Source organism: Papilio polytes, unplaced genomic scaffold (assembly GCF_000836215.1).
Source record: "Papilio polytes unplaced genomic scaffold, Ppol_1.0 DF821845.1, whole genome shotgun sequence".
NCBI classification, from domain to species: Eukaryota; Metazoa; Arthropoda; class Insecta; order Lepidoptera; family Papilionidae; genus Papilio; species Papilio polytes.
Window position 1 is genome coordinate 973,869 of NW_013527359.1, and position 11,560 is coordinate 985,428.

Consider the following 11,560-nt stretch of genomic DNA (forward strand, 5'->3'; position numbering starts at 1 on the left):
TTTTTTTAAATGATTATAAGAATTGAGTTTTCGTGTGTTATATTATGAGGACTCCATTATTAAAAGAATAAACAGTCTCTTACAGTTTTTTGATACCGAACGGGCGAAGTCACGGTTGACAGCTAGAGGAATAAATCCGTGGCAAGCTTAATATCGAAAGTTACTGTCAGTATCAAACATTTTTTAGCGTTATCGCTACTAGAATGTTTTTGTCCTGTAGAGGCGGAGATATATCGTTTAACTTTCATTAAGGCAGAAATAAAACCTCTGACAAATAAAAATCATTTATTCTTATCTTATTAAAGTCGTTTAAATCAATCACAAATCCGTTTACTTCAAATCTAGATGCATATATAAACTAAATAAATTCGAATGTGAAATATTTTTCAAGTTATCTACAAAATTCGTTTGATTTAAAAACTTACGTTGATTTAACAGTTCTTTTTATGAGAAAAATTACAAACGATTTGATTCTATAAAGTTATATTAAAGCAAGATTTGTGCAACGAAGATTTAAATACAAGACTAAAAAAACATTTTAAATATAGCGTGGAAATACACCTAAAGATACCTAGATAACAATGAGTTCTATAAAAGAGACGTTTTATTAAAATTGTCAACAGCGTCACAGAGAGACAGATCTTTATACAAATATATCAAGCTTCCTAAAAGATCACCTAACATGAAGGCATTTTATACAATAAATAATAAATATATTACAAACATTAGGCCTTACCCGTTGGTCCTCGCGAGCAGGATAAGCGAAAAGACATACAAAATGCCAAGTGGTACTCGGCTTTTTAACAATGGAATATGTCGCTTTTGCCTCTCACTTAGACCAAACATTTGCAAATGTGATATTGCCTAATTAACAATTATCAGATCTATCTACGATATGAAGTAAAGTCGAGAGGTCCCATTCGTATTATTTTGGCAAATCCTTTCATATCCTTGACACTATTTGGCATTCTTTATCTTACCTGTCTTTAAAAATTATTTGAACAGTTTCACTAAATTTTAATGTTCATCCGCACTTCTACTTATTAATTTTAATCACTTCACTAGTTCATGTTATTAATCTGATTTATTCATTATTCACTGTTTAATACATCACTTTGTGTTCATATTTGACTGATGGAGCCAAGCGATTGCCTTCGTTTATTCACCTGCTTCCAGAATCGTTTGTCCATGTGTTTCTCCTGGAAGGAAAGAATGTTACACAAAATTTTCTATCGTTATGACTAACATTTAGTGTGTGCGACAGATAAAGGATGTGTTATCTTAAATGTGCTATAAAATATCCAAAATTTATGGCGGTTCAAGCCTCAGGAGTACCCTAACTCTGCAGTGAGGCAGGACATATTGGTTAGATTTCCGTAAGGCATGGTCACCATAATGCTTGAATGTAATAAATTTAAAAGATTTTTGGTTGTGTTAAAAATATTTCTGTGTAAATAGGAGAGGAATGCTAAGCAGCAAGGTGAGTGAAAAGCGCAATGGATTTTTTTTTAGAAAATATATTTCCGAATAAAATGGACAGATCAGTTCCGTAGAACAAAGTATACTAGCAAATATTGAAGCTAAACATATCAAGCAATGGACATTTATATTAGCGTTTGCGTAAATGTTAACAATTTTAAATCGATTAATTTTTTTTTCTACGACACCGACTAGTTTCAAACCCTGTGGGGGTCCTTTTTCAAGAGTACAAGGAGCAACGCGACCTATAACAAGCCTAATAACACTCGCCCCGAAGAAGGACCCCGGCAGGGTCTGTAACTGGTTGGTGGTATCACCGAGAAAAGTAGACGTGAGTAAAGCTGTTAATTATAAATCAAGAAAAACTTTTAGTTTCCAATAAATTTTAGTTAAAACACCATACAATTAGTTGTAACAATTTTCATAAATAGTATATCCGAAAGGCATTCAGGTTATCGTATCAATTTTGATTAGATTAAATTACTTTAACAATTTTTATTTAAGAATTTTTATTATTATATCAGAATCCGCAATTATATTTGAGATTTATTAATAGAAGTAACTTTAACAACATAAGAAATACTCGAAAATTCAAAAGCTTACTAAAATGTATAAACCGTACACGAGTAGTTAAGTCTAGTAAGAGTATGACCAATAAAGACATTATTGTCTTCAAAAACATTTTCTAAAGAGATTTTAAAATTCGATAGACATGGTAATCGTGCCACCTTAATTTTATTATCTAATCTACTGTTATTTATTCTAATTTAATGCCTTATCTCTGCCACGAGAAAAGCAAGGGCTAATTGCCTAAGACACTTATTTATTCCAACAACAACTAGACAGCTGAGTAACTTTAGGTACATCTAATTAAACTAAATCCCCTTTTAGTTATTACTATTACAAAGTATAGTAAGGAATTTCAGGAGAGGGATCTACTACATTGACTGTAATTGCGTCACCATAACAGCTGTCAAAAAAGGTTCATATGTCATAGCTACCGCTCAGAAGCTAATGTGTGTAGGTGAGATGTTCAGAGGGAGCCATTGACAAAGCAAATCTTGTAATAGCCGTGGTTGCTCACGGTGGTGCGCCGGGGAGAGAACGGCCGCTCGCCGCCGGGCAGGAACGGCTCGCGGCGGGGGCTATCGGATGACGCTCGGCGCCGGAGGAAACCCAATCTGTAAACAGAATTTCATTAGGGGTTGCTTCGTAATAAGTGAGTAGCTGAAACATCCCTTCTTGGTTTTTCGAATGTTATCCTTTACTTTTTTTATTTACTCTTAAAAGAAAAATGTCTTGTGATGAACTGAAACCAAGTATTAAATACTTACATCTTCCCGTTCTGGCATTGAGAGCGCGTCCGCGAACGCATCGTCTGAACTTCCGCTCGTGCCAGTTGCTCCATCTCCATAACTTTCTCGTTTTCTGGAACTGAATATTTCGACGATTATGAAAACAAAATGCATACTTATAGTTTTATCAAAATTAACTTATATGTTGGTGTCTGTACTTACGCTTCCAAGCATATACAGAACTGCGCGAAGTAGTATGCGGGGCGGTGCGGCGAAGGGGCGCGCGGCATAGCGTCACCGCGTCGGCGCTCGCCACCCGCCGCAGCAGCGACCGTTGGCATGCCACGCGAAACGACCAAGGGTCGGACACGCCAACCTGCTACAAAAACAGACAGAAGATACAAACGTAGAGAAACAGTAGATCTTCTGCTACAGGTATATTGAAAATGCTACGCTTGATACAACTTTGTAGAACTGAGTGGTAAAGATTCAGGGTTCTTGGATGTATTAATAATAGTGACTGAATAATAGCCTACTAGAGTCTTTACCTCCTGCTCTGCCAGCATGTCCTTGCCCTGGTCCAGCGCCAGCCGCATCTCGGCGCGAGGACTGAGCCGTTCCTCCGGAGACCGCGGCCTGGTCTCCGGTGGGCTCGGCTCCGGGACTGAGGGGGGCTCCGAAGCTAGCACCAAACATATGTATTATGTTTAATATAAAACATTGAAGACGACTTCTGATCCGCAATACTAATTATGTTGAGGTCAGATCATACAAATTCATCATTATAAAAGACTGACCTGGTGACAGCTGATGTAGTGGCGTGGGTGTGGGGTTGTGGATCGTAGTACGCTCGAGTGTGGAGGGCGTGCTGGCCGAGCTGGCTGAGCCCCGACGACCGCCAACAACAGCACCGGCTCGTTCCACACATTCTTTTGAAACTAAACAAAACACGAAACAAATGAATGCATCGGATTGTATTGCCGTCATTTAAAGATAAAAGACTTGTATTGTTGAAGTGTACCAGATTGTAAGGGCATCGAGGGCGCTTCGTTGGTTGGCGTCCGCTCTGGGCTCAGCTCTGACGCGGCGGCACCACCGGCCGCCCTTCCAGCATCCCGTGCGTCGCCCGCACCCCCGTCCTCTGCTGCTGGTGACATCCCAACACTAGCAGTCATCACATGTACCAACTACGATACGATATATTAAAACGCTTGGAACTGCTATCGCACATAGAGCAGATAGTGTGCGCATAAAAACATAAACTAACAAAACAAAACAGCTGCAAAGATGAAGAATAATTAAAGAGTAACATTATTTACAGATATCGATGTTTACGATTGCATTTAAACATTTAAAACAAAAGGTGAAGTGCCTGCAGACGATGATCATGCTGGACTGACGAAACAAGGTACGGGATAAGAGACAAAGCAAATTGTACTGCTTACATTTACCGTGTTTAAAATACAAAAAACATGCATATTTCATGCTTCCTTGGTTACGTTAACTCGTTCATGTTGTGATTTGTGGAGATCTCGAAAAACTTACTTAATTTATTAGTAAAATTTGATATTGAAACATGATTGTGTACTTAGTCTGTTATTGTGAAAATGTTTGAAATATCTATTAGAGCAAAAGTTACTTACAGAAATAATATCATGAAATCTAAATGCTCGTATCGATATATTAGTAATTTGTTGTGTTATAGTTATTGGTTGTTTCTTTTTGTTCGTAACTCACCTTGGCCGGAAGCAGAGGACGGCAGGCGCGGCGCGTCGCAGCAGTCGTCAGCACCGAGGCCACGCCCGCTGCCCTGCGCCAAGCGCCGCACCAGCGGACCAGTCACAACGTGAGACATAACCTAGCTACTTTCTACACCTCTAAGCGGTTTGCCAATGATGATGATGTCTCGAAACTCGATCACGAACTAACCTACACCTCTGGTTAAAGAATAGAAGCTTTCCAACATTACATCTCCTCTTAAAATTCAAACAACTAAAGCTATGATTGTGTTCCATCAAGGTACTGCCAGATTCAATTTACTAGTCAACAAATTTAGAACTGCTAACTAAGTATGTCTGTGATTGTTTCCTTTTGTGTCACAATTACTTTGGTATCCGTAAATAAGTCTAGTCCTGCAAATCACCGCAACTACGAGTTCGATATTCCAATGCAATTCTTATGCAGGAATCGTGCAACGAACATGCTTTTTTTAAGGGATTAGAACAACATGCTATGATTGTGTCCTACATTTATCTATTGAGTTTAATTCAGATAATTCACATGACGACATAGTACAGAACTGTTTTAAGACTAATTTGGTTTTAACTATCTATAGGTACTTCGTCTCGGTTAAAGTGTTCAATGATTTCAGCAATAACTCTTACAATGTTCATCAAAGATATTCACCTGGTCGTCAGAATTGGTAGGTGTGGGCTTGTTATCTTCACTCTCACTATCTGAACAGTCTTCTTCTAGTAAAGGCTCCAGTCTTCTCCTAAAAACATCCCTACGTCACACATTATCAGTTAGTTTCTTCAATTCTCTGATACATATTATTTAAAATAGCATCTACGAAAGCTAAATGATTGAAAATACACTGAAGCGAATTTGGGAGAAATGTGCAATGCATGCAAAAGTAGGATAAAAATTCAGGATACGAAATGCAAAACTCATAGATAAAGCTGCTAGAAAGCAGAATTTGTGTAGATGATAATAAAATCTCACCTGGGTAATAAGGGTCTTAAAGTTGTAGGGCCAGTTAATGTAGGTGCCATTAACAGTTCGTCCATCATCAGTTCCGTGTCGTCATCACCAGCGTATGATGATGATGACTTAGTTGATGACTGTAATGGTAATGCTTCTGTTCACACAATTTTAACACAACTATAATATAATACGCGTTTTATCAAGAGGTAACATAGAGTCAGAGAAAATAATGGAGTTCCATCTTAAGAGATAAAATCGTTTGAACATTTTAAAACGAGATGCGGAACAAAATTCAATACAACGCAGACTATAAATGTTTCTGTATGAAAAAATCGTTTAAGATACAAGGCTACTTTATTTTTATTATTATCCCTTCGTTTGCACTCACTGCTATGTTTATGTAGTTTTTTGTAGAAAAAGGCGGAGTTTGTTACAATGGACGACTGTACATGTTCTTTACCTATTCACGTAATATTTATGGAATCTTTGTAGTTAACTTCGAGTATTGTTTAATTTAATACAAATATTCTAACCGAAAGTGTTCCATGATCAGAATCTGGCAGATTGTCTGATAGATCTCCAGAGGATGGTGTCCCCCAAGCTTCTTCACCGCTCGCACCACTCCCTTCACCAGTCTCTGCGGTACCTTCTTCAGTTCCCAATGTAGACTTCCAATCACTTACTCCCAAACACCTGGGTCATCAATAATATGGTATTACACATCAGCTTAAAGGCTGGACACTACTTCTTGAGTAATCTATTTGTATAAAATATTTCGCTACCTAAAAACTATAAAATCCTTTCAATGTACGATAAAATTGATAACCTTATTTCTACTAATGGAATTAAAAATATCATAAATCGTTAAAGTAACGAACTAATAACATTCTAAAACGGAGGCTAATTTTTATTTACAGAAAAAAAAACTTTAAAAAGTCAACTAAACTTAGTAGTTTTTTTAATTATATAAATAAACTATATTTATAACTTATGATTTCCCTAAATTGCCTATGAGTTGATTCAAACTAAAATCTAACGTAAATTTAAAAAATCTATGAAAAAATGTATAATCCACATCCTAGTACTCCCTAATTCAACAGCTAAAAAACTTCAAATAATACATAACGTTCAGAAATGAATCAAATAACTCATTAAGTAATTCAAGCTAAAACACTCAAAATTAAGTTATTTTTAGATCTTCACACAACATACTTATCGGATTTTGAAATCTTGTGTCGATGTCCACCTACGATAGGAAAGTGCATGTTATATGGTTACAAAGTAAAGGTAGATTTTTTAAAAAATATTGTTAATATACAAATCATGTCAAACAGCGATTCAAACCATTTATATAATCTTTACGTTAAATTACTTTTAAATAAAAAAATGGAATACCTTTCTAAGAAAGAAGGTTGTTTATGCGCTATCGAAGTATTTGGAACACTTTCGGTGTAACTAAAAATGTTCATTTTCTCAACAACAAATGACCCAGCTCTTGCCGTCCATCCCATTATACCACCAGCGGTGCTGGTCGCTACCGTATTTGTCGCTGAAACTAAAAGTAGATAAGAGGCTAAGAACAATTTGATCCAAACACAGTCATATTAAATTGTTCGTGGAAATGCACCTGAATTGTGCAGTTTTGGCTCAGGATCTGCTGCTGTCAATCTCACGTTACCGTCATCCGTTTCATCAGACGGTAGCCTTTCGAGGCTTGACATTGTCCCATACCTACGATGAATTTAAACATTAGTAAGTTGCATTTAGTTTTAAAATTTACAAATAGAAAATAAAAACCTTTTCAATGAAACGTATGGTAGGTCTTCAGGCACATCGGGCGATTCAGGAGAATCATCTATAATACCATCCTAAAAAGAAAATCAGGCAACCGTAAGAAATTTGATTTAAAAATCTTATAAAAGTAATTGATGAAAGTAAACTAACTTACAGTCTTATTTGTTGAATTATAATCAGGTGTGGGTGGAACTATAGCAATATTAGGCACGGGTGATTCAGACTTAACTGAACAAAGGCTGGCAGGTCTCGAGTGAACATTGTTGAGGCTTACATCAGAACTTCTTTTAAAAGGTTCCACTTGCATAAGATGAGCTGCAGGATTAATCGCAGACAGACCCATCAGCATAAGTGGACCCAATTCTAATTCCTCATCTGACAAGACATCGTTCGCGTTAACATTCGCATTAAGGTCCTCAATCATATCAGTCTTTTTACTTATATCTCCATTCATTTTACTAACAGCTGCTATACCCATTCTGGGTGATCTTCTCATACCACGTTCTATTTTAAAATCATTATCATCTTCGTGTAGTGAATCATCATCTAAGAATACTGATGATGTTTTTAAACGTGTCCCAATATTTTCATGTTTTGTTATAATGTTCATTCCCAAAACTTTATTTAGTACATTTTCAGCTTTCTGTCTCGTTATTTGTTCCTTCTTTACTGATGCTGGAGAAGAATAATTCGATAAGGATGATCGAGGTTTACTTAATGTGATACTTTCGACGCATTTCACTTCATTGATATATTTCTCTTGAGCGATAACACATTGTACTTGATTAGTAATATTGGAATTAGACATTCTTAAATCATTAGAACTAGAATTGAAAACCATAGAACTACAAGTCGTATGACTAGTTGAGAGGGGACTGTTTCTACTACTAGAAGTAGGGCTAGGTGACATAATTGAATTATCCTTTCTAAGTTCCAAGCGACTTTTGGTTCGACTTCTTGTAATACCACTGTTTAAAATTGCTGAATCAGTGTTCAAGTCGTATGAAGTCGATTTTAGCATCTTCTGGCTCTGTTCTATTGAGTCAATTACTTTTAGAGCAGCTTTTGGAGCGTCTTCGGGACGTATTTTGATTGCACCTTTACGTTCTAAATGGCAGAAAAACTTTTGCTTATGATTATCACAGTTAGCACTACATGTGCTGGCAGTGCTTTTATTAGAAGCTGATGTTTGTGGTGAGGTTTCGTTTTTAGGTTTAGGCGTAATGGGTGGTTCTTTTTGTGATATTAATGGACTATTTGGTTTCGACAGACATTTTTTGTGACACTGTCTACAAACGGGTATCGTGTCGACCACTACCGGACTGGTCCGTACCGTTATCTGTAAATAAAAAAATGAAATAAAATAGTTGGCATCAGTAACTACTATTTTTCTAGAATTGGCTCACTCACTTGGCTGTCAGAATTACTACTTTTCGAAGGGCTTCTATCGTTTTCTTTCTTTTCTGGAGACGATTCTTTGGCTTCGTCATTCTTTGCTACAATATCGGCCACTTCTAGTAGATTTAGTTCCTTAGATCTCTTTCTCAATTCTTCTATACTCCACATCTATGGGAAAGAATTATGACATCATTTTTGACTTTGGACAGGTAACAAATTTTAATTCACGATTTGGTGACCTCCATATCGGGTTCTGGTGGGTCCAATTCTTCTGCTTCGGGGAGTTGTGTCATCCATCTTTGTAAATGAAGTGTAGACCCCCTACTACGGGTACTCCTAGCTCCATCGGCGGCACTACCCGGAGCACCAGTTTGAGTTTCAGCGGAACTACGACGTGTTTGCTATAAACATGTAAACATTTTCAAACATGGACATTATTTGGTTTAATTTATTTTAATAAGTGTAAAATAAATTACTTACCAATAATGTAAATTTGGGAAATTATTTAAATTTGTTTTTTTTTTAATCTGAGATTTTAATAAGTGCATAGTATAAAAAATCATTGATATTTAAAAAATGCCAACGACATTAGCTACAATATTTTAGTAATTGTTTAGTTTTTTTTTAGTTACCCTCAAGTTGAAATTTAGATAAAGTATGTATTGTTTCACGAAACCAGCTTATTTTTTTGTTATAACTACTGTATTTGATTTACATTTTATAGACTAGTTTTACTAAAAAATGTGCAAAAAAACTTATTTACAGTAAAAAAATAATACTATGCGATATAGCAATACATGCAAGTTTAGTTTTAATTCTGTATTACACTGAAAAATGGTAGATCGTTAAAAAAAATTAACACTTCATTCGAAAAAACTTGGGGACTTTTTAGAGATTGCAAAATAAAAAAAGTTTTCACCACTGACAATGTTTATTCACCGATTAGAAATATATTGATCGAAACTAAACATAAAACACCGAAATTCACCGATACTCCAAGATTTTTTAATCAGAACCCAGAATTGATTCATCAATTTTTATTTTTTTTTATTTACACACAGCCAAAAACATCGAAAGTCGATTCTAACTACGAATTTATCTTGTAAAAAAGACATACAAATGTCCCCGGATTAGGTTATGTGAACATTTCACGATTATAGCGATTTTTTAAACATTTAATGGTTTTTTTTTAATTTAATGCATATAATTAAACGAAGCATCAACTACGTTCAACACTATTTCGACTACCATTTTTCATTGTAACACATGACGATGTTTGTGAGTGCTCGTATTGAAAATAAAGAAGCGATATTGAAATAAAAATGCTTTAGTGTAATTCTAAATGGATTACATGAGATAAAATATCGCGAATTTGATCGCCAAATATCCACATGACCTGTACAGAATGGTTACACTACAACTGAAAACCCACATTCATTTATAACAATATCAATAGATTAGAAACATACTTATTTACCGCGAATTAATTTTTAAATAACATATTAAATGTTACAGAAATACATGGAATAGTGCTTGAATATGCTACAAAATACTAAAAAGGGAGGATGCATCATAAGAAAAGGACGGAAGACTTAAAAAGCGACGAATCGTAAAATTTCGTAATGAAAACGTATAAATAGCTACTAATTGGTACCCTATATTACATTTGACACAGAGAGTTTGTAAATTGTAAAACGTTGGCATACAAATTGGAATTATCAAGCAAAAGTAGCGCTTGATTTTTTATTGGTTATCAAATACATTTGAGAAGGTATCATAATGTTATGGGTCTTAAGTTCTAGGAATAATGTTTTTATTCAAAATATTCCGATCTATTTTTGAATATCATTTATGTTCGAAAATATGTCTCTCAAAATTTACTACCACAACCTTGATTCTCGTGAATGAGAATTTTTTTCAATCCAAATTTTTTTCAAGTCATGTCACAAATATTTTTGTCGTATTAGTCAGACTTTTTCAAAAGTAGGAAAGGACCTTAGTTAGGGCTACAATAAACGTTCACACAGAGGGATTAATTTTGTGAACTACCTAACTGAATTTTCTATTAAGGATCCGATGTAAGCAGGCTTCTGCCAACTCCGGATCCGACTCCGCGGATCAAAGTTCCAAATACGCCGGCGGCGTTGGTCGCTCCGGTAAAGCAACGCGCGGCAAGAGAGGATCATCGGGAAGGAAGATGCGTTCTTCGACAGCATGCTTATATGACGGGTCGACATCTAAATCAGCTAATGCTAGATCAGCTTCAAACGATTCCCATCTACAAGGAGACACTTCTGAGTAATCTTCACATCCATCGGATGTGACTTGTGCACTGGGAGAAGTAGGTCTCTCTTCGTTCTTTTCGATACTCGAAGAAGACACAAAATGAGAAGAGAAAGTTTGCGAATCAGCAGGGGAGAGATTAGCCGAAGGTGTTTCTGGAGTGGGCGCGGTCTTCCACACCGAACTTAGTGGACCTCTAACGGGTTGGGGAAGGGGAGATTCGGAGTAAGGTCGAACGTCGAAACTAACTCTAACTTCTTTTTCGGGTCGTTCTTCTACCAACATGTTAAGATGCGATCGGTACGAGCTGGCCGGTAAGAGCGCCATGCTCGAGTGACGTTGGATGCTGGATCCTGATACCTGGCGTTGTTGTGAGTCCAGGGTCGCCAGCGAGAAGGTAAGCTGAGGATCTGGTGAGTCCAGCGGAGATCCTAGCGGCGTCCCGGACATCGTGTGAGCACGATATCTGGAAGTAGAACATTTAAGTAAGTTTATGTAGTACTTTAAACAAAATATTTATAAACAAAAATCGATTTCGAAGGCTTACATTTGCCGTTGAAGTAAACTTTGCCAGACAGCTTTTAAATCTATTGATGGCGCTCGTA

The 11,560-nt window shown here is 36.4% G+C and overlaps 2 protein-coding genes across 2 annotated transcripts in view; both read right to left on the reverse strand.

Annotated features, from left to right (window-relative positions):
* Positions 1-524: 524 nt before the first annotated feature.
* Positions 525-8,977, reverse strand: LOC106107903. The gene is made up of 17 exons (XM_013288918.1): positions 8,912-8,977; positions 8,685-8,840; positions 7,429-8,613; positions 7,278-7,348; positions 7,108-7,211; positions 6,876-7,035; positions 6,014-6,173; positions 5,499-5,617; positions 5,181-5,280; positions 4,512-4,584; positions 3,796-3,918; positions 3,572-3,712; positions 3,323-3,456; positions 2,997-3,153; positions 2,814-2,913; positions 2,564-2,660; positions 525-1,199 (listed from the first exon to the last, which is right to left on the reverse strand). Exons 1-17 carry the CDS (start codon positions 8,963-8,965, stop codon positions 1,122-1,124), a joined length of 3,012 nt encoding a protein of 1,003 aa, XP_013144372.1. The 5' UTR covers positions 8,966-8,977; the 3' UTR covers positions 525-1,121.
* A 654-nt stretch (positions 8,978-9,631) lies between these two features.
* Positions 9,632-11,560, reverse strand: part of LOC106107769 — a 24,063-nt gene continuing 22,134 nt past the window's right edge. The window contains exons 13-14 of the mRNA XM_013288770.1: positions 11,503-11,554; positions 9,632-11,421 (exon numbers count right to left, since the gene is read on the reverse strand). Of these exons, the coding sequence (XP_013144224.1) occupies positions 10,791-11,421; positions 11,503-11,554 (683 nt within the window). The 3' untranslated portion in view covers positions 9,632-10,790. The remainder of the gene's footprint in view (positions 11,422-11,502; positions 11,555-11,560) is intronic.

Coding starts and splice junctions, on each gene's coding strand:
- LOC106107903 (XM_013288918.1), bottom strand. CDS start 8,965: ATGACACAACTCCCCGAAGCAGAAGAATTGGACCCACCAGAACCCGAT. Junction 7,349..7,428: donor ATAATTCAACAAATAAGACT/GTAAGTTAGTTT, acceptor TTTTCTTTTTAG/GATGGTATTATAGATGATTC. Junction 3,919..4,511: donor GTCCTCTGCTTCCGGCCAAG/GTGAGTTACGAA, acceptor TGTCACCAGCAG/CAGAGGACGGGGGTGCGGGC.